The 23713-nt window shown below is 42.6% G+C and overlaps 1 protein-coding gene across 5 annotated transcripts in view; it reads left to right on the top strand.

The window, feature by feature from the left end:
* Positions 1 to 23713, top strand: part of NHSL1 (NHS like 1) — a 238098-nt gene that overhangs the window by 128160 nt on the left and 86225 nt on the right. The window contains exon 1 of one of the 5 annotated variants that reach the window (XM_066248504.1): positions 9037 to 9134. The exons of the other annotated variants lie outside the window; for them this stretch is intronic. Coding sequence (XP_066104601.1) covers positions 9119 to 9134 — 16 coding nt within the window. The 5' untranslated portion in view covers positions 9037 to 9118. Of the gene's footprint in view, positions 1 to 9036; positions 9135 to 23713 lie in introns of those variants that run through there. 5 annotated transcript variants of the gene reach the window in all.

Here is a 23713-nt window from a genome sequence, read left to right as displayed (position 1 = left end):
GGGTAGTTGTTTTTTGTTGGGGAGGGGCTTGCCATTGATTTGGTATTTTAGGAGTCAGTTCCTCAAAGGAGCACGTTGATGAAATATACAGCATGAAAGGGTATGAGGATTATTTTTATTTTATTTTAGATGTAAAACTGCCTTTATCTACAAACAACATGGTGGTACATATTGAAAATTTTACGTAATTTCCCCCAAAAGCTACTAGACTAATAAGTGAACATTGCAGGGGTACAAAATATGAGATCAGTATACAAAAATCAATTCTATGTCTGACTGGTAGTGGTCCAGTGGATAGAGTATCAACCTAGGATGCTGAAGTCCCAGGTTTGAAACCCCGAGGTCACAGGCTTGACCCCATGGTCGCTGGCTTGAGCCCGAAGGTCACTGGTTTGAAGCCTAAGATCACTGGCTTGAGGAAGGCGTCTCTGGCTCAGCTGGAGCCTCTCCCCTTCTTCCCCCACCCTATCAAGGCACATATGAGACACAATCAATGAACAACTGAAGTGATGCAACTATGAGTGGATGTTTCTCATCTCTCTCCCTTCCTCTCTCCTCTCGCTAAAAAAATAAATAAATAAAAATTTATTTCTCTGTACTAACAACAAATAATTAGAAAATTAAATTTGGAGGCCCTGGCCGGTTGGCTCAGCGGTAGAGCGTCGGCCTGGCGTGCGGGGGACCCGGGTTCGATTCCTGGCCAGGGCACATAGGAGAAGTGCCCATTTGCTTCTCCACCCCCGCCCCCTCCTTCCTCTCTGTCTCTCTCTTCCCCTCCCGCAGCCAAGGCTCCATTGGAGCAAAGATGGCCCGGGCGCTGGGGATGGCTCTGGTCGTGGCAGAGCGACGCCCCGGAGGGGCAGAGCATCGCCCCCTGGTGGGCAGAGCATCACCCATGGTGGGTGTGCTAGGTGGATCCCGGTCGGGTGCATGCGGGAGTTTGTCTGACTGTCTCTCCCCGTTTCCAGCTTCAGAAAAATACAAAAAAAAAACAACAACAACAACAACAAAATACAAACTTAGAAATAAATTTAATGAATAATGTGGCAAATACAAGATTCTTACAAAGGGAAATTATACAAGACCTAAATAAGTGTACATATATATCACTCCAAGGATTGGAAAACAGTGTTGTTAAAATACTAATTGAAATGAAGTTTAGTTGTGTGCTATAACCTAGACTCTCCAAAATATATTAGGCCTACAGATAATGGTAAAAACACTAGAGAGTTTTGGGGGTCATTATGACGTCTTTGGTATCCTTACCTCCAATTGGCCACACTGACTTGAACATTCTTATATGGGAATTTCCAGAAAAATTCTTTTTCCTCCCCATTTCCATCATCCTTCAAACTTTTAATTTAGGCTGAATGGGAGCGGAAACAGCTTCCTGAATTCACTCTGGCAAACTTGCCTTGAGAAAGAAAGGTGTCTTGTGTTTGTGGGTTTGAGCATGAGGCCTCTGTAGACTATTAATTCTTTTAATAATGCATTTTTTATTGAGAAATAATTGACATATAACATTGCATTAGTTTCAGATATACAGCATAATGATTCAATATTTGTATATATTGTGATAATCTATTAATCTTTAAAGAAATTGTGATTTATAAGCATTCCATGAGAAGTTGAACTATTTATGATCAGTAACTATTATTTTATGAGTTTCAGTACAGTTTTATGTAGGAAAGAAATGATACCTATTTATTTAATTTTAAGGAATATGTTAAATATTTGTATGACTTCATAGCAATCCTTATGCTGATGGGTAGCTGTCTTATCCCGGTTTTATACATATTCTTTTAACTATTTGCTTTTGGATGAGGTATTAAACTGATAACTCTGGTTTATGCTAAGAACATTGATCATCTGTTGCAGTGATTTTCAACCTTTTTCATCTCAAGCACATAAACTAATTATTAAAATTCTGTGACACACCAAAAAATATGTTTGCTGATCTGTCCAAAAAAAAAAAAAATAGGTGTAATTTTGTTTCATTGATACCAGATGGCTACTATTGTGTTGGCTATTGTCATTTTTTTATTTGCCAATCTAAGGGAAAAGAAATCAGCGCCCCTCACTAAATAGTCAGGTATCACATGTTTTAAAAACTCTTGTGGACACCTGACTTGTGGTGACACAGTGGACAAAACATTGACCTGGAACACTGAGGTCACTAGCTCAAAATCCTGGGCTTGCCCGGTCAAGGCACATACAGGAAGCAACTACTATGAGTTGAGGGCATTCTGTTTCTCCCTCCTCTTTCTCTCTCTCCCTCTCTTTCGTTTTCTTTCTTTCCTCTAGCGGAACCAGTTGAAATCACTGCTCTGTTATGTTCCAGGTACCCCACAGGGCATTGGAGGTTAAGTGTGAATGAGCAAGGTCCTGCTCTGCTTTGCGGAATTCTCATTTTAGGTGGGCAGACGGAATTGTGACACTAACAGCGGTGTAAATACAGTACCAGGGTGACATAGTACTAGGAGAGACCGGTTTCTGCTGGGGGAGAGGAGCGTGGTCAGAGGAGGTTTAAGAGACGGGGAGAAAAGAGAACACCCAGGCTGTGGGGTGGGGGCTACGTTCCAGACACAGGAGAGACTGGCCTGGCCAAGGACAGTGGAGGTATGAGACCATGTGGAATATGGCACAGAGCCTGTGAGGGGCCGCTTAACGGGAGATACGGCCAGAAAATGTTGGGAAAAGAACTGAGTCCAAGTCCAGAAGGGCCTTTATTGCTCAATGGGGACTTTGGGATTTATCCTGACCTTGTATTTTTTACATAAGTTGGAAACATGATTTTTTTTTCTTAAGGGAAAGAATGGAGCAATTGGAGCTCAGATGCAGAATATACTGTACAAAGGTGGATTAAGAGGTCAGCCTTGGAAAGAAAGAATTAACTACTACAGAGGTATAAAGGACTGTTGTAGCTGAAAGAGGCTTTCAGCCATAGGCTCTACCTTTTGAAGCTATGTCAGGGTGGGATGAATGGAGAGCAAGGTTGCACAGTAAAGACCCCTTCTTGCTGCTGTTGCTTATCCGGTGGACTGGGCTCCTAAGCAAGTGAATGGAGTTATAGAGCCCAGAGGACAGCAGTGGAGGCAAGGCGACTCGGCCTGTCCAAGAGGGATCAGCAGAGTCTGATTTCATCTAAGCTAAGAGCTCAAGTCAACTTGGAAACTCATCATTACATTTCCTGGAAAAACAGAACCAGAGGGTCTCAAAGGCTTTTTTCTCTTCTTTTCTTTTCTTTTTTTTTTTTTTTTTTTAACAGAGACAGAGTCAGAGAGAGGGATAGACAGGCAGGGACAGACAGATAGGAACGGAGAGATGAGACACATCAATCATTAGTTTTTCGTTGCGCGTTGCGACACCTTAGTTCATTGATTGCTTTTTCATATGTGCCTTGACCATGGGCCTTCAGCAGACCGAGTAACCTCTTGCTCGAGCCAGTGACCTTGGGTCCAAGCTAGTGAGCTTTTGCTCAAACCAGATGAGCCCACGTTCAAGCTGGCAACCTCAGGGTCTCGAACCTGGGTCCTCTGCATCCCAGTCCAACGCTCTATCCACTGCGCCACCGCCTGGTCAGGCTCAAAGGCTTTTTGTTTTTATTTTAATCCAGGCATTTAGGTTTTGGGAGAACTAGGGTGCTGTTGATGAGATTAAGGATGATTTGATGATAAGAGGCCAATGAGGACTGCTTTCTTGTGGTGATGTTAAAAAATCCAGACTTGGATGTGAGGAGAATAAAATGGAAGGAACCATAAGAACAGTCTCAGGAGAGCCTATTCTAAAATGGCTAAAGTAGAACTCCCATGGTTCTGGGAGGAAATGCAGTGACTTGAATGAGGGTACCCGAGGCCAGAAGCCATTGAAGAACGCCAGTGAAGTGTTTGCCGGGTGCCTTGGAGCTCTGAGGTTGGTTTGTGTCCAGAACGAAATAACCTGCCCCTTTAACAAGCCAAGATTCAGATAGCTCCAAAGAGAAAAGTGACCGTAAAGAGGATGAGGGCTGCCCGTGGTTTCAGAGTACAGAAAAATCAAACAGGATACAGGGTCAGAGGATGGCAGGAGGAAGTGTCTAGAACAGTGATTTTTCAACTGGTGTGCCACAAGAGTTTTTAAAACATACAACACCTGACCATTTAGTCAGGGGCACTGACCTCCTTGCCCTTAGATTACCAATTTAAAAAAAAAATTACAACAGCTAACACAACAATAGCCATCTGGTGTGAATAAATCAAAATTATACTTATTATTTTGGTCAGATCAGTTAAAAACAATTGTTTTTGGTGTCCTGCAGAATTTTAATGACTAGTGCATGTGTGCCACAAGGTGGAAAAGGTGGAAGAGCGCTAGTCTAGAATAAAGACTGTGTTCCAGCCTTTCCTTTCATGAGCTAGTGCTGCCCACAGAGGTGGCCAGATGGGGGCACTAGAACCAAGACCAGTGTTAAAGGAGCCAGGGAAAATGGGTAATTACCCAGTGCCACGTTACAGTGCTAAAAATGATTTTCCTTTCTGTGCAGCAGTAAAAGATATACATAGGAAAACCCAGCTACTCTGTTTGCCGAGAAATCCAGAATATTGGTAAAAACTGAAGTATTCTAGGACAGTTTAGAAAACTGAGGTGTTCTAACAGTTCGATAAGATGGTCAGATGGTGTCCGGTATGGAAGTCACGGGTGCCATTCAGCCTTGGCCACCAGAGTGGCTGCTTTTCCAGGGAACTGGCTTCACCTGGTCCTTCTAATCTTAAAAATATTGGGAGACTCCAGCACCTTCAGCCTCCTGCAGTTGAAGGGAAAATGAAAAGTGGTGGTTGGGACTATGCCTTCAGTCTCCTCGGACTTTTAAAGCACCGAGAGGCAAACCCAGATACATGAAAGCGGGCCTTGCCTGGTGGAATACTTTTCTAGTTAATGGGAAACATATTCTTGCATGAGGATGGAGAACAGGCTTTGCATCTTCGCCTGACTATTCAGTTAAGAGTCAGGATGCCTGGGGAGAAATAATGGTCTGCCCGTTTTTCTTGTGTTGTGTAATTTTGTTTTGTGTTTTGCCATGAACAGAGTAGACTTCTGAAAAACTGGAGACTCATTAATTCTATGCATTATGCAAATTAATTCAAATTTATCCAGATTCCCACTATTTTATTGAAATTAAAAAATTTTCTTGCCTGACCTGTGGTGGCGCAGTGGATAAAGCGTCGACCTGGAACACTGAAGTCGCCGGTTCGAAACCCCGGGCTTGCCTGGTCAAGGCACATATGGGAGTTGATGCTTCCTGCTCCTCCCCCTTTCTCTCTCTCTCCTCTCTATAATGAATAAATAAAATCTTTAAAAAAAAAAAAAAAAAAAAAAACATTTAAAAAAAAATTTTTTTCTTTAGCACATAAATTTCATAGCACTGGAGTGGTTTGGAGGCCATAAATAAAAAGTTTTGGCTGTTTATATGCCTACCACTCTGTCTGGCTGAAATAATAATATAATAATAATGTTAAATTTTTACATGATGCTAGATGTAATCCTACAAGGGAAGATTACAAAAAGTGATTGCTCTCCTAAGGTCATGTTTGGCAAAGTCCTTTGTCTGTGTCCAGAGGGCTGTAAATTCTGTGAGTGTTGGTCATCCTGGCCCGGGTCCAGTCTTCCTAGTTAATTTTCAAACTCAGTAGCAATGATCAGTGTTAGCAAATAGTAATTTTAATGGATACTTTTTTTTCTAGTTTGAAAAAAATTGTTATAGTGTACATTTTTATGTGCTATTTCTTAAGCATATTCACACTTGATAGTGAAAATGAGGGATTGTAAAAAAATAATCTTATATTTGATATTAGTAAAAGCCTGTTCTGGCCCTGGCCGGTTGGCTCAGCGGTAGAGGGTCAGCCTGGTGTGCGGGGGACCCAGGTTCGATTCCCAGCCAGGGCACATAGAAGAAGTGCCCATTTGCTTCTCCACCGCCCCCTCCTTCCTCTCTGTCTCTCTCTTCCCCTCCCGCAGCTAAGGCTCCATTGGAGCAAAGATGGCCTAGGTGCTGGGGATGGCTCCTTGGCCTCTGCCCCAAGCGCTAGAGTGGTTCTGGTCACAGCAGAGCGATGCCCCCTGGTGGGCAGAGCGTCACCCCTGGTGGGCGTGCAGGGTGGATCCCGGTCAGGCGCATGCGGGAGTCTGTCTCTCCCCGTTTCCAGCTTCAGAAAAATACAAAAAAACAAAAAAAAACAAACAAACAAAAAAACAAAACAAACAAAAAAAGCCTGTTCTGTTTCCATTGCTCAAGTTAAATGCTGTGAACTTTTCAGATGGTGGCACCCATAATTTCATTAAGTGAATAGGTGGTATTTGTGCTGTTTATGCGTGTTAGAGGAAGTTTTGTTTTGTTTTGTTTTTCATAAGAATTTAGCCACAGTAAGTACAGCAGTATGGAAAAAACAAGTTTTAAGCTCATGTAATTATGAATTGAAGTTGGTTTAAAAAGGAAGAAAAAACCATACTCCCACCCCTCCTGTAATTTTCCCTTGCTAAGTGTGTTAGTTTCCCGGAGCTGCTGTGACAGACCCCACAAATGGGGTGGCCTGAAACCACAGCAGTGTGCTGTCTCCCAGAGCTGGAGGCCAGAGGCTGGAATCGGGGTGTGGCAGGCCGCACCCCAGGGGAGAACCCTTCCTGGCCCCTTCCTGCTTCTGTTGGCTCCAGGTGTTCCTTGCCTTGGGGTCGCATAACTGCCATCTTTCTTCCATCTTCACAGGACCTTCTCTGTGTCTGTGTGTGTCCTTTTCTCTTACAAGGACACCCTCACTTCCCTCAACATTACCCTAATCCATTACCATCTCAGCCTGATCCTTATTTTAAGTACCTCTGCATTAAAGACCCTATTGCCAAATGAGATCATATCCTGCGATTCTGGGTAGACGGGAATTTTTGGGGTGCCATTCAATCTATTAACATTACATTAAAGATGTTTTCACTTGGTTAGAAAGCAGCTTAATTATGTGGTAATAAACAAGAAGCTGTCGTCGTTGATCATTCTTAATTTTGTGTATTCTATTGTATGTTATCACGTTGTATTACAGTTGTTACTCACCCACCTACCTCTTGCACTAAACTGTGAAAAGGCAAGGATTGTCTTTTTTCTTGATATAACACACCTAATAAATTGCTTATATATTATATTAATATACATATCTAAACATATCAAAGTAAGAAATGAATGGAGTAGGTGAGAAGGTTAGAATCTTAGAGTTAATTTAGCCATCACATTCAGTCTCCATGTTTATAGGTCATGAACCGCTCGGGAGACCAGCTAGGTAATGCTACACGTGCAGCTGCAGTCACATTCTCTTTACTTCCCAACTCTACCTTTTTTGCAGCGTACAAAGTTGTCTCTATATTAAAAGATTTAACTGTGAGTATTCATGGACTACTTATTAAAGCATACAAACACCCAAACCCTGTGGACTATTAACCTATGTTCAGAAGTCCTAGCTCTCGAAGTTGTTGAGTTTTTCTCTCTGTGTGCAATTTTGTAAGTTGTATCTAACCCATAAGAATACTTTGAGAAAAACCTTTGCAATTCATACATTGCATGAAGACCACCCAGGACAGGAAAGGATAAGGTATGACTCCAGCCATCCGTGGGAGAGTCATGTGGTGCGATGGAAAAGGCCGAGTCAAGTAGTTTTTGGCTTTGATCTTGTTGCAGGCACCCATTAATTGGGCAATTCGCCTCATCTCTGAACCAGTCTATGAAATGAGATGAGATAACTTTCTTCCAGCTCGGTTGTAAGAGCTAATATCACTGTTTGTCATTCCCCAGGCGGGTTTTTCTTCATCCCATTGAGCTTCTGGCTAGGGGCCTCTGATATTTCTTTGTGTTATGACAACTAGGACAATGACTTCTTCGTGGTAGGACACTTACTAACTGGGCACTGCTGGGGATACGGGGAGGTGTGTTGAAACCCATGATATCTAGACAGTACAGCAAGGGCTGCAGCCTGCAACCCAGGACACAGACAGACAGATAGATGGGTTCTGTGAGTCAGTTTCCTGCATCCTGTGGAGTCAGAGGGAAGACCTGCACAAGCAACGGGCCTGTGAACAATGGCCACTTCCTGTGACCAGGAGACTGCAGAGGCTGAGGCTGCGGGCCCTCACTGTCAGGCTGCACTGAGCAGGGTGCTCCCGAGCCACATTCACAGACCACTTCTCTTCAGATCTGGGGGAAAAAATTTCCTTCTTTTGCTTTTTAACTTCGTTAAAGAGTTTGTAAGTAAAGCAGACCTTAACTCGTCCGAGTGAATTTAGCTTTCCAGTGGAGAAGGGGAAATGTCATGATCTGACCATGGCTGCAGTAGAGTTGGAAATTTATACTCTTATGCCAACGCAAGGGTATTTATTTTTGTTTCCTCATCTGAAAAATGGCAGTGCCATAGAAACGTAACATGCTTCACATTTTTATCCTAACGCTCAAGTTTAGTAACAGTAGTGGTAATAAGACTAACGCTAGGCAACCCTTCCAGAGTGCTTACTATGTGTCCTGCACTGTTAGGAGCACTTCACATGCATTTACCCATTTATAGAGACCCATACAGCTGTGTGCAGAGTTTCATATTTAAATATTTATTGCTAATTATGTACCAGTATATGGGTTGTCCCATATCAGAAAAAAAAAGTGTGTGAGTAGCAAAGGAATAATGTAGTCAAAGAATAGTCATAATTAATAGCAAACAGTGAAACTGAATCCAGTGATTTCTTTTTTGTGTTGTTGATCACAAGGGCTGCTCCATCTGCTGCAGTGGAAAATGCTGATAGACAAATGGACTTGCCCTTGCACTGTTCTCCACTGGACTAGATGAACCGTGACTGCTCACCCCTGCTCCCCTCACTTTCCAAGATGATCCTGGCTGATTCTGTGGTGTGAAACAAGGCGTGAGAGATAGGGAGGTGTCAGCAGCTCAGCCCAGAAGGCTGGGGATTGGGCAGTGACTTCCTGTAATCGCAGGCGCTGGCCGGCTGCCCCACGCTCTGGCAGTGAGTGCCGGGGAGGTGGGCTGGGAGACAGCTGTGCCTAGCACTACAGGCTGCGTGGGACTGCGGAGCACCGGCCCCTCCATGGGACTGCTTCAGGATGTTCTGCCTGAAAGGTGAGGGGGCTTGGGGACTGTTTGGGTGGTGAGGTTGTAGTTAGAAAAATGGTCACTTAACATCAGAGTCTAAATCACATGGCTAGTTCTATTAAAATCAAAGTTTGAGGGAGTTTTGTTAAGTATGAAAGTGAAAAAGTCATTGTTCTACTTTGGTTGCAAACAGGAAGAAAGACCTCCTGTTGGGGAGATGGAATTTTCTTTTAGACAGAATGGATAGCTCTCCCTTCGGATGTGTTTTTTGCGTGTTTTGTCATCAACAAAGGTAGTTAAGAGTTTAGAATTAATGAACACTTAATAAAAGTAGGAGTAGTTTACAGTTGTAACATCAGCCCTGTGAGAGACGTTTCTGTGGGATGAGTTGACCGTGGGAAGGATCAGAATGACTAGAAAGGGGGAACAGTTCTGTTGCTGTCACCTTTAATGTGCCAGTTCAGGGGTGAAATGAATTTTGCTACAGACACACTCTTGGTTGAGCTGTGTGTGGATTATACTTCTCAAGTACTGTCAGATGGTGAATATATGAGTCCATAGAGTGATTTCCTGATTCGTTGGGGAGTATTTTCTCTTTTTAGGCAATTATTGTTTCTTCAACTCTGTTTTTCTTCCGACTCTTGTCATAATGTAATTAATTTAGGCATTTGAGAGTGTGTTTGTCTATGTGATTGCTGGAGTGGGGGAGTTAGAATGAATTTCCGTGGAACTGGAATAGATTATTTTCTTCATTTCTTTCAGTGTATGTCATTCTGTTGATGTGAAATTCTTGACAGCTTTTCAATTTTTGGAAATAAAGTGGTCCTGGCTTTCTTTGTTGATTGCTTCCTTGTCCTCCGTCCATTAACTAGTAATAGACATGGGTTCTCTAGCCTTAACCCTTACTGTTTTAACCCTAATTTGACACCTTAAAAACCACCCAAGTCTTTAATATTAAACCGAGCTTGGGATATTTGTTTATACAGTTGGTACAAATTTGATAAAACTGAGGGGGTAAGAACAAATCCTTCTCTCCTTAAGGATTCGATTAATTTATACTATAGAGGTTATCTATATGCAGTGGATTTCTAGGAAGCTCATAAGGATGAAATAAATTTGAATATTTCTGAAAAATGTTAGATGAACTGGGTTATGAGTTCTCATGATGCTGTTCCTTATAAAAAGTTGTTTTTTCCCAAAACTATGTAATTATGAAGAGCCAACATTCAGTATTATTGGATGAGGGCGTGTGCTGACCTAGTGTAATCTCTGCAGTACAGTTGAAATCATTATGACCTAATGATAGCTTAAGGTTTCGGATTTTTAATTGAATGCAGGTGGGGAGTTGTTGCAGGGTATGACTTTTGCAGCTTCAACATATTTGTCTCCACCCATTCCCATAACAGCAATTTCACTTTATTAAAGAATCTATCAATTTCATGGACTCTTAGTTTCCGTGGTAACTTAGGACATGTTAGAAAGTCAAGTGAATGGCATGTGATGACAACTGAGTGTGTTTATGCTGCAGTGTGTGTTTTAATCAGGAAAACACAATCCCTTTTAGAGCCCACTTCTGATCTCCCAGCAGCCAGGACAAACAGTTGACATTTTGCTCTTTTCCTGTGACTTGCAGCCTCCTGATTGACAGTAATGATTTTTAGGTTGCCCTCTGTGCTACATATGAGGCAACCCCATGATAAAGTAATGGTGAATGGGCTTCCACACAGGAATAGGAAGGGCTGCTCGTGATGATGCCGTATGTTCTGGGTTTGTGTTCTCCTCCGCTGGAGACGTTTTCAGAGGTTTCCTGAACGGGTCTGTGCCTGTGCCGAGCTGGGGCTCCAGGGCTGTGGGGTCCGTGGTTAGGATCTGCATTGACTTTAAAGGAGACATATAGTAATTGCCCTTCTTTCGGGTTGAATCATATTCCTGTGAATTTCTTTTACTTTGTTAAAAGAAAACATTCATACCAAATAGCCTTTCACATTGATTAAGACTTTTCTCCATTTAGACTATTTTTTTATGAAGTCATGTCTACTCATCTTTTGGTTGATTTGGCGCTAGAAAAAAAATGCCTCCTTGTAAGAGAGATGTCACCTTTGTCATTCTTGTCAGTGTAGCAGCTCATATAGTTACTATCACTGTCTACTATTGCCATTGAAGTGGCTCCCATACGCCCACTCCACCCAAGGTCATTTTGTATGAGCAACGTTTGAGCTTCCGGTCTCTGGGAAAATGTTCTCTCAAGTTCTGCCAAGGTCCCTGTGGTTAACAAAGCCATGGTGTGTTATTCCTTCACTGTGTAATCAGTTATCCAACACGGTCTGGGGAGTTAGCTTCTGGCTAATCATATAATACAATTAATGACAAAACTACAGTGCAGGTGCTAGATACCATTCATAGATTGCTTTGTTAAAAAAACTAGAATAAAATATTTTTACCACTAATACTGCATGGAACCTAATTCAGTTTCTTTGAGACAATTCAGAATGCAAATTTCTTAATGGCAGCACACCAGTTCATCTTTGTAAATATTAATTATTTTAGTAGTGTATCTCTAACTGTGAATAACATTTTCTTCTTTTTAATTTCTGACCCATCACAGACAGTTTGTAAAACATAAAAATTGTGTGCTGTTGGGATATCACAATGCCAAACAGCTATAAAAGTTCTTCAACATGACCTCTCGTTTTCTATAGAAATCTTGTAGATGGCTAAGCAAAGCCTGGGCCACCTGGCACTGGTTAGCAGGGAAATCTGTATTAGTGCGCTAGAGGTGCTGTAACAAATAACCTTTTGAGTGAGTAGCTCAGGACAAAAATTTCTTCTCTCACAGTTCTAGAGGTCAAAGTCCAAAACCAGGGTCTGGTCGTGTTCCCCCTGAAGTCTTTAGAAGAGACTCCCCTGGCTTCTTCCAGTTTCTGGTGGCCTCAGGTGTTTCTTGGCTTGCTGCAGCATCTCTGGCTCGGTCTTCATGTGGCCTTCTTCCCATTGTGTCTCCCTGTAGCTCACTGTGTCCCATGGACCGCAGTCATTGGATTTCGGGCCCACCCTAATCCAGTACAGCACCTCATTTTAGTTGATTACATTTGCAAGCACTGTTCCCAAATAAAGTCACAGTCTCAGGTTCCCAGTAGATACGGATTTTGAGGGAATAATTGACCACATTACAATGGACCATATGTAAAATCACATTGACTGAAGGCAGCAGGATAGCAGGTGCATTTAATGGAAAGCCGTAAGATTGACTCCGGCACAGCCGCTTTGATGATGCATTTGAAACTATGGCAGTGTTTCAGACAGGTTTGTATGTATAGGTACAAGGGTTGAAAATACACTCACTAGGACCAGTCATGCAAAAGAAGAAAACCTTGCCTTTTTAGTTTCTACCAATGGTCCAGTTTCCTTCATGAACTCTTATCCTGCTGAGAAGGCGGAAAACAGAAAACAAAACAGAACTCAGTTTGCTGCAGTCAACTCTGTGTGAGCCAAGAATTTAAACAGTTGTATTAGATAGCTCAGTCTGTTGGGTGACTCAATCTTTCAGAATTCTCCTATGATCCTTCTCTCTGAAGTGGATTCGTTTGCTGAGTCTCCCTCTTATTAATAAAACAGAAGTGATACATACTGTATTTCATACTTTTGAATCATTGGCTTGATCATTACATGGTTTTAAAAACTGTAAAGCGGGATACCTTTGTGTAGTTGAGTTTGAAATCATTGCTTTTATGACAAGATTAATGCATAAGTCCTTTTGTGCTCTTAAGAATAATTTTTAACATGTTTTATGAGCATCAGGGACCTCAGGTTTCTGAATTTAATATTGGATTTTACCTGGCCAGCATTCTCTCCAGAGATTTGAACCTGGCCTTGGTGTTGGACTAGATTCTTGCCCTTTCTTCGCTCTTAGGTGTCGTCCACGATCTAGAAATCTAGCTTCATTGTTTGGAAAAGTGGTGAATTGTGTAGAGTGGGTGTCTCCCAGCTGCCTGCATGCTGAGGATGGTAATAGGGTCCCGTCTACATCCTTTTCTGCCTCACAAGTTACAGATTTAGGAAAGCCTTTAGGTTGTCTAATAATAGCAGAGTTATGTTGGAGATTACAGCCCAGAACTATCTCAGGCATGTGCTTCTGCTCCCGCGAGGGCAGGTCATGCAGAAAACTCCACTTTCTCCTTCCTCGTTGGCCTGGAGCAGGTCACAGGCCTCTTTCCAGTTGTCTCGTGTATGTTGTGTATGCAGAAGAATTCCTTAGATTCTTTTCTTGGCAGCATTTGGAAAATAATGTCTGGAATCAGAAACAGATTTGTTATTTCTGTGCTGAAACAAGTGCATTTTTCAAGTTAGCTAGCAAGCAACCATTTGCTCTGGCGGGTTCCCCACCCTTCTGAAATCCAGTAATAAACTGCCAAGTAAGCTCTGAACAGAGTTTATGCTGATTTACTCTTTGATCTGAGCATCATTTTTAAAAGACATGGACAATTAAAAATGCGAGTGGCCCTGAAAGTGTTGCATGCACGTGGATCTGGACGTTTTACTATCATACATTTGTATTTGGAGTTTTACTTAAATTAGCGGTCGCTGTAGCACCGTAGTCCTGTGGGGCTTCCCTAATTCTTTCCCCCTCCTTTCGTCTAAAAATTGCATATAATTGTTAGTCAATAACCTAGAGCTACCAAGGGGAATTCACTCTTGCTTAATCTGCAATTTAAAGTAGCGCTTTTACTAAACACTGGTGATATCATGCATTTTTCAAACTGGCAGGCAAAGCCCTTGAAATTTAATAAACCAAACAAAGCTAGCCCTTTATTTCCTTTGTCTTTCCCTTGAAAACTTTGTCATTCTTTCCAGTTCCCTTTCTTCCATTACTAATCAACATCTTGCTTTTCAATAGGTTGCAGTAGAAGCCAGATTGCCTTGTTGAATAGATAATTTAATATAAACTAGGAAATGCCGTCCTTATGGAACGAAGAAGCAGGTACCAGAGCTTTGCTGTGGAAGCGCACAGAGCCGGGGGGCTGCTGTTTTTGGAGCATGCTCTGTGCACAGCTAGTGCTCTGCGTAATTTAGTGGAACTGAATCAAATGACTAGAATTACCAAAAGCATTGGCAGAGGTTTCAGTTAAATTCTCCATTTTAATACATCGTGTCTCATTGTTACCTGTTTATATTTCCTTTATTTGCTGATTTTCGGGTCTCTCTGTTTTAGTTTTTTTTTTTCTTTTCTTTTCTTCCCTTGTTCTCTGATTGCCCAGTGGGGGAGCTGTATTATTCCTAATCTGGACTGAACTTCTGGTTACAAAGGTGTGATCAGTAGTCTGCACACGTGTGTGTACAGGGGGTAGTTAGCGGAAGAGGGCAGATGAAGCAGTGTGATGAAGGCAGTCTGCCACTCTGGACCTCAGGTCCCCACCGTCAACCAGGCACCACGCTGTGCCCAGGTATGTATTTTTCTATTTTAAATATCAGAGGAAAAGAACTGCTGAAAACCACACGAGGGGCTTTAAGCAGTTAACAGCTTTCACATGGTTAACCGGCTTGGTAACATTTTGTATTAGGTGGGAAGATGGGTATTCGTCAATTTTTTAAAATGTCAGTTATTTTTACAAAATCATACATAGCAATTGAATTTGAAACCAGAAGATCTTAATTTGACAGGCAATGTAATGACAAACTATTTGATTTAATGTTAACAGTATTCGTCCTTTATCTGCTGATTACATGACATTTATCAGGTTGGTTAACTTATATTGGGTTTAGAATGTTTATTGTTCCTGTCAAAAAAAATGGCTGGCACTGAGAACCACTGAGTCAGATAACCATGCTGACTTGAACTTGCGTTTAATTCGTTGGTGGGGGTGCATAATAAGAGAAATGTGAGCACTCATGGTCTGTCTTTGGAATGTTTTCTCATAACAAAAAGGTGTAAAGAACATCAAGTGAGCTTTAGGTACCATGGGTTGAAATGTAATTTAAGTGAATTTCTATTTAAGTGGAGAATGGTTTTCACAGGTCAGAGTCTATATTAGATGTTTGTTCTTGAGAAATTTTGCGAGACAGCATTTGAAAACAAGAGGAAAATCTCTATCTTGATGGCCAAACAAGGTCATCCGTGCTCTTTATTGTCTTATTTCACTGAGTGAAACTGTACCAGGTTCACTGTTACTGAAACTTTTAGAATGGCAGTTGGGGCGAAGGCCTCTGCTCTCTTGAGGTTCGGAGTGTGAGGGGAGGACTGTGCCTTCTGAAGGGGTCTGAGGAAGGGGAGGCTCGGGCCATCCAGATTGCTGGAGGCAGCTTCTGGGGAGGGGCTGGAGTCCCCGAGATTCCAGCTGGAAGATGTGCAGGGGAAACTGATTGACACGAGAGGTTAAGAGTAGCGACTTTTTGCCTGACCAGGCAGGTGGTGGTGCAGTGAATAGAGTGTCGGACTGGGATGTGGAGGACCCAGGTTCGAGACCCCAAGCTCACCAGCTTGAGCCCAGGGTCAAGGGGTCACTCAGTCTGCTGTAGCCCCCCCCTCCCCCGTCAAGGCACATATGAGAAATCAATCAATGAACAACTAAGGAACTGCAACAAAGAATTGATGTTTCTCATTCTCTCCCTTCCTGTCTGTGTGTCCCTATCTGTCCCTCTCTTTGACTCTCTCTCTCACTGCCACAAAAAAAAAAGAGTAGCGACTTTTTTGTTTTCAAACAGAGAAGAAGGTCCCTTAGCAAATGGAAAGGGGGCCTCAGAAAATGCTCTAAGGAGAGCAGTGGTAGTATGTAGCCCCCGGGGGTAGTGTGTACAAGTTGGGGGTTTTGCTTTATCCAGACCATTTTCTAATTTTAAGAGGACAAGGAAAGCGCTAGTCCCTCCTCCCCTTTTTTTTCTGAAAAAGTGTTGCTATCAGAGAACACCCAGTTTTATGCAAAAAAGGGCCAATATTATTCTTAAGGTGGCTGGCTAATTGATACATCTAGATTCATGCAAAACTTATCAGTGTTCCAAAATACTTCTAAAATTCATCAAACCTCACCAAAATATTTTGGTAGAATTTTGTGTGTATTTATTCATTGGATATTGGTGGCACCTACCACGTGCCAGGCACGGCCCCCACCCAGGAGAGCCTGCCCTGCATTTTCCAGGCCCGGGGTTCTTCTGTGCCCGTACCTCCACTGCTCTCCTGGCCCTTTGTGCCCTCTCCGGGGCGGGGGGCACCCTCTGTCCCCAAGGTTGACTTTGAGAGCAAAGCAAAGCCAAAAACTTTTAAAAATAGTTTCCCTACTAATCCTGACCCCAATAATAAAAATAATTGACAGGCTAGTAAAGAAGATTTAATAAATCCCAACTCTGTCCATTAAAATAAGCCCTGGCCAGATAGCTCAGTTGGTTAGAGCATCATCCCGAAGCACAGAGGTTGCTGGTTCGATCCCCAGTCAGGGCACATACAGAAACAGATTGATGTTCCTGTCTCTCTCGCTCTCTCCTTTCCTCTCTCTAATATTAATAAAATAAACATTAAAAATACAGTATTTTATTAACTATTATAACGCCATTTAGTTCAGAATATTTTTTTTCTTATTTTCCTCTTTAAAACACTAGGTGTGTCTTATGGTCAGGTGTGTCTTATGGAGCAAAAAATATGGTACTAATCTTTAAAAAAAAAAAAAAAAAAGCTTGAGTAAAGATCTCCTTAACTGTAAGAAGAAATCTACCTGATTAAATATTGGGTATTTATCAGTAACAACTTACATAAGATGCTGGGCATTTTCTCACAAGTACACTGTATGTAGTTGTGCTATTTATTTATTTTAAAATTTTTACTTTTCAACTACAGTTTACATTCAAGATTATTTTGTATTGGTTTCCGGTGTACAGCATAGTGGTTAGACAATACTTTTCAACACTTTTCAAATACTTTTTAGTATACTTTTCGTTTACTTTACAAAGTAAAGTATATTTCCAGCACCCACCTGGCACCATCCGTAGTAGTTACAGTATTACTGACTACATTCCCTGTGCTGCACTTTACATCCCCGTAACTGGTTTTTAACAGCCGGTCTGTGCTGCTCAATCCTTTTCCTTTCCCACCCAGTCCCCTGAACCCCTCCCTCTGGCAGCCGTCCATCCGTTCTCTGTGTCTCTGAGTGTTTCTGTCTCACAGTCATGCTATTTAAACCTGACCTCTCTAAGTGCTTCATAAGGTTATTGCCTAGACTTACCTCGGGCTTGTGAAAATAAAGACCAGTTCGTACCATAATTTGCAAATATGATGTAACTATATGGTGAGAAAGGTGAGTAGACTTCCGTTTTTTCATCGTAGCACATTTACACCAACTTATGTCAAGTTTTCTGGAATCACATTGTATGACTACGCCCAGATGAATGCAGAATACTGTAAGTCACACAGACTGGCGAATGAGCGTGGCAGCGACACAAATATTCTGAAGGCGGTGGAAGCCAGTGCGAGTATCCTGATAGACTTCCGATGGCTCCAGTGGAAGGCAGGCATGCTGCCACCGCCGCCGAGGCAAAACCGCTCCTTTCTAGACTTTTCTAGCAGAACAAGTGCGCGATAAAAATTTAAAACAAGACGTGGACTTCTCACAGGGCACCTTTTATAAAATTGTATCATTTTCACAAAATCTCTTCCTGTCTAGATGAGAGGGATGGATGAATGGATAGTTGTACCCTTACAAGTCTCATTTTAGGTTGATTGCTGCGGAATTTGTTCTGAGCTCTCCTTAGTCGCTGGGGAATTTCTCTTCCCACTGTATTCCTTCTTCTGTTGGTAACTGGCAGCCCAGTTTTTCACCGCAGAACTGGTTAGTGAAAGAGTTGTCCAACCAAACTTGGGAAATGACGATGGAAGTTTTAGAAAAGTAGCGTACTCAGAAGATGACATTGTATATCCTTCTCTCCAAAAATGTGGGGTCCCTTTAATGCTGAAAGAACTTGAATGCAGATGAGTGAATTTTTTAAAATTAATTTATTTATTTACTTTTTTTAGATTTTATTCATTTTAGATAGAAGAGAGAGAGGGAGAGAGTGAAGGGGGAGGAGCAGGAAGCATCAACTCTCATATGTGCCTTGACCAGGCAAGCCCAGGGTTTTGAACCGGCCACCTGTGTTCCAGGTTGATGCTTTTTCCACTGCGCCACCACAGGCCAGGCCAGATAAGTGAATTTGTGGTAGCTTTAAACATGATTTAAATATAAAACACCTTTAGGCTTGGGCTTACAAGTTGCCTTCTATAGAGACTGCTTTTTTAGTCACCCACTGAACATATGAGGCTTACCCGTCTGGTGCCTTTTTTCCTCCCACAGAAAGTTAATGTTGGCATGGCAAATATTCTAAATCATCATTATGTGCTTTTGGCTCATGGTAACAAATCTGGCTGAAGATGAGCTTGTCTTATTTGCTCCCCACCCTTCGCTCACCTTCATGAAACTGGTGACTAGATCCATTGTTGGTGTTATCTGCCAAAAATAAGGAGTCTGTGAATTTAGGAGGAAACCAGCCCCTAAAATAGATGAGATTCCTTGGGCACATGACATATCAGAGGGTTCTCCCAGGCTGCTATTCTGAACTGTGTTTGACCAGATTTTCTTTAATTTCCCCTTCTCCCATTTCACCATTGGAGAGTGACCTTCATGCTCTGCGGGCGAAGAGCGGCCACCTTCCTCTGTGTCCTGCTCTGTGTGACGTCTAAAATTAGATCAGACTCGATGGACGTCCTGTAGAGAAATGAACAAACAGGCTTCTCTCTGCGAAAGTAGTGCTTCCCTCGGCGCACAGTGGGAACACTCACGCTAACACTAAGAGAATTCTCTGGTCAGCGTCGAGTCCTTTGCTGAATCTAATCTTTGTGATAACTCCTGAATTTCTATCTCTAGCCGAGACCTCTCCCCTAAAGTTTGCATGTGACTATCCAGCTGCCTACTCCACATTTCTACCTGGTGTCTAATCGGCTTTATGAACACGCGCAAACCCCTGCCCCGCACTGTACCCCACATCTGTCCACTGCCGGCTTCCTCATTTCAGCAGGTGGCAGATCCGTCCTGCCAGTTGCTTAGAGCACTTGAAAGTCATATGAGTCCTTTTTCTCTCACACCCCACTTCTGGAGTGTTAGGAAATTCCGTTGACTATTTTTTAAACCTTTTCCAGGTTCTGACTCCCCCCCACCCCCGCTGCCACCTTCCTGCATGAGTCTTACATGGCCTGCCATCACAGCTCACCGGGACAGCCGGTTTCCAACACAGCAGCCAGAGGGACCCTTACACACATAAGTGAGATTGTGCCACTCCTTTGCTCAAAACTCCATTTCACTCACATTAAAAGCTCAAATCTTGGCAATTTCCCTTTTATTTGGGGGTGTCTGTCACAGGCCAAAACTAAACTATTGAGGAGAAGAATTGTAGAAGCTACAGGATATGCAGCTGCCTCGGATCCTTTAGTGTGGCCGAAAAGCAAAAGGCTTCCCGCAAAACTGCAGTCCCGGGTGAGCCTGTGTTCTTGTGCGAAGCGCATAGAAGGCATGGTCTTTAATGAGAATCCTCCATCTTTTCTGCCATGGACTGAAGGCCTTTCTATCTCATTTTGTCATTCAAGGTGGAAATCTGATACTTAATGCAGCTACCATGCTGTAGCTTTAGTCATTTATTTATTTATTTTGTGTGTGTGTGTGTGCATGCGTGCGTGCGTGTGTGTGTGTCAGAGACAGAGTCAGAGAGAGGGACAGACAGGAATGGAGAGATGAAAAGCATCAATCATCAGTTTTTCGTTGCGACACCTTAGTTGTTCATTGATTGCTTTCTCATATGTGCCTTGACCATGGGCCTTCAGCAGACCGAGTAACCCCTTGCTTGAGCCAGCGACCTTGGGTCCAAGCTGGTGAGCTTTGCTCAAACCATATGAGCCTGCGCTCAAGCTGGCGACCTCAGGGTCTCGAACCTGGGTCCTCCGCATCCCAGTCCGACGCTCTATCCACTGCGCCACCGCCTAGTCAGGCTCAATTCTTTGTTGTAGCACCTTAGTTGTTCATTGATTGCTTTCTCATATGTGCCTTGACGTGGGGAGGGGGCTACAGCAGAACGAGTGACCCCTTGCTCAAGCCAGCGACCTTGTTTTCAAGCTGGTGAGCTGTGCTCAAACCAAGTGAGCCCGACCTCAAGCCAGCAACCTCAAGATTTCAAACCTGGGTCCTCTGCATCCCATTTCAGTGCTCTATCCACTGCGCCACCACCTGGTCAGGCTGTAGCTTTAGTCTTTATTAAGTAAGTTTGATAAGAGAGTTTCTGTCAGAATTTTAGGAAATTCATTCCCTGGCTTTTATGATAGTGAAGACAAAACGGTAGGGAGCCTATTCAAATTAGAAAGCTAACTTATGTGTTTAATAAGCAGATCAGTTTTATTCTCATACATATATTTATTTTGCTGAGCTTTGATGTGTTAAAAGGAGTATCACACAGTCCTCTCATGGTAAGTGCAAGGTACTCTCATAGTAGCCTGACATTTTCTTTCATTTATAAAAATGTACAGCAGGATCTGCCCCCCTGCCCCCCATTGAATGAGATTATATATTCTCCATGTACCTCCTCTTGTGGGGTAGTGATGGGTTCTCCTGGAGTCTAAGCTCCTTGAGGGCATAGCCCATTGACACCACTGGGAATGAATTCTAGTCCATATTTGTGTTGGTTGTTTGTTTTAGAAAGAGAGAAAGAGATAGACAGGAAGGGAGAGAGATGAGAAGAAGCAACTCGTAGTTGTGGTACCTTAGTTGTTCATTGATTGCTTTCTCATATGTGCCTTGACTGGGGTTGGGGGGGACTCCAGCTGATCCAGTGTCCTCTTGCTCAAGCCAGCGACCTTAGGCTTCAAGCCAGCGACCTTTGGGCTCAAGCCAGAGACCATAGGGTCATGTCTATGATCCCACAGTCAAGCCAGCGACCCCACACTCAAGCTGGATGAGCCCGCACTCTAGCTGGTAACCTCAGGGTTTCAAACCTGGGTCCTCAGCATCCCAGGCTGATGCTCTACTCACTGTGCCACCACCTGGTCAGACTCCAGTCCATATTTGTTGATCAAAGTAATGAAATGTAATCATTAACCTAGTTCATATGACAAAGACTTTAGCCATCAGTCTCCATGAAAATAAATGGACTTTTCTGAGGGTAACTTAAAATATAAAAGTAGAGTTTTCTACTTTCAAGGAGACTGAAAATATGCAGGCAATAGCAGAGCAAGAAAGGTTTTGTTTTTTGTTTGTTTGTTTGTTTGTTTTAACTTTCAGGGTTTTATTTTCTGTATCAACCAGATAGAAAAATATACTGCTATGACTTCAATCATTAATGGCTTGTAAGAGGGGGAAGCTGATCATGAAGAAGGAAGATGGCTAATGTGTTTCTAGAAATTCAAACATGCAGAACAAATGAGTCCAGGCTTTGTGGTCACTGAGGGAGAGAGTCCATTTCTCAAGTACCTTCTTGGTCTTTGAAGTGACAGGTCACCTTCAGGGAAATGGCCAGGTCCCTGTTGGCTCTGTTCGAGCACCTGTCTGAAGTGGTTTTATTCCTCTTGACTAAAGGATTGGGGATTTACTCATCAAGGAGAAACATACTCTTTATCTGTGTACTATTTTTCCTCTTGGGTTTTCGATTAAATGCACACACCTCCAATGCATAGTTCGGTGAATGGACAATTGAGTATATACAAAAAGATGAAAAGTGGTAAAATTATCTTTAGAAATATGGGATTATTTCCCTTGGCAAACCATTAATTAAACATTAAATTTTTCTATTTCTATAGAAATTTTATTGTATTTGGCCCTCCCATCCCAGGTTCTAAATTTTCGGATCCACTGGGTTCTTTTCTTGATTTTCGGATCCATTTGACTCGGTTCCCCTGTATGCATTTCATTCTATTTCCATTGTGATTCTTGTTCCCCATTTTCTCTTTAGATCTGCTTTCAGTTTGCTCCTTATGTTTTCGTGTCTGTATAAGGTGCTGTGAGAACAAGCTGGTTATTACTCAGGACCTTGTGTCAGAGCACACCTAGCAGTATTCTATGAATACCTGTTGAGTGATTGAATGCTTAGCAGTATTAGGGACTTTATTTTTTCTCTCCTTTATCTCTGCAAACTGTTACAGTTATTAAATGCTATAAGTACTTTTACCTATAGGTTGTTTTTTCAATTCAAAAAACGCAAGTGATGGCCCCCTCATTTAAGGACCAGTTGAGATCTTACTAGAATAAACATTCAGATTTTTGAGCCTGAAACCTTCATGATGTGGTTAACTTTGAGTAGAATTTCTGCATAAGAAGCAGAAAGCCCCTTAACCCAGGAATCAGAGGTTCTGATCTTGGGCCTGTCATTTACTGAGTCTGAGGAAGTCCTGGAACCACTCTGAGCTATTTTCCCCAAGAGACTGCCCTGCCTACCAGAGGCGGTGATTTATGGGAGTCAGATGAGCTAAGGTGCCCAGAATGTCGCGGGAAACCGGCAGTCCTCTTCGCCGCCTCCTCTCGCATCCTCCTGCGCTTCCTGCCAACTCTGCCTCTCTGACAGGTTCTGGAACCCGTCTTTCCTCTCCGTCCCCGGGGCCAGCACCGCCTTAATGTGCTGACTGTTAGCATTTGGTGCTTTTATTGGATTATCAGCCTCCCAATTCCCCAGTTCTAGGCTAATTGCTCTCAAATTCCTTCTCCAAATTCTATCCAGAATGTAAGTAACAAACCTCATTGTGTTTTTTCTCAGGTTCCCCATTCTTCGTTCTCCCCCCCCCCCCATCCCATTACCTTTTGGGATAAAGTTAACTTCCTTCACGTGACATGGAGAAACCCTTCATGAAAGAATGCCTCCCTGCCTTCTTCCACCTTAATTCTCACTAGCATCTTCCCCCATCCATTTCCACCTGTCTGTCTGTCTTTGCATGCGCCAGGACCCTCAGCCTAGAAGGAATATCTGTTTCTCCTGTTTCTTCACTTAACATTTAGATTTGACTGAGAGGGCTCAGTTCACATGTCACCTCCTCTTGGAAGCCCTCTGTAACAAACATTTCAAAGCTAGTTTTGAACCCCTCCTCTATCTCAGTGTCCCTATCACAGTGTCACACAGCTGTCTGTCTTCTTGTGCTAGGCAATAAGAACCTGGAAGGCAGGGACTGTGTATTCTTCATTATGCCAAGAATCACATAAACGTTGGTTGGGTTTTTCAATAATACTTGGAAAAATATGAGAGCAAATCCTGGTGTATCATCCAGCTTAGTACTAGAGGAAAAACAGGAAGTATTACCCTGTCCTTGCATAAAGTTATATACTGTCCACACCTGGGAGTGCTTTGAGTCAGGCCAGCTCTTCTCGCTAAATAATTCCTAACCAGTTGAAATGTGCAAAGAATTTCAAGTAAGATTAATTGCATTGGAAGAAGTAACTATGCCAAGAAATCTTATAATAATTCAAATTTTACCTGGGTAAACTGTGTTTGGAATGCAGTACCATAATATTCTGTAGGAGTAAATGACCTGGCTGTTGTCAGCCAGAGCCGAGTGTTCAGGACGAGGGCGTATTAGTATTTGTTACCTGGAATGGTGGCAGAAACTAAAAATATTAATTTGTTCA

Source organism: Saccopteryx bilineata, chromosome 12, assembly GCF_036850765.1.
Source record: "Saccopteryx bilineata isolate mSacBil1 chromosome 12, mSacBil1_pri_phased_curated, whole genome shotgun sequence".
In the NCBI taxonomy this organism is placed as follows: domain Eukaryota; kingdom Metazoa; phylum Chordata; class Mammalia; order Chiroptera; family Emballonuridae; genus Saccopteryx; species Saccopteryx bilineata.
This window is presented reverse-complemented; position numbering and strand designations above follow the sequence as displayed.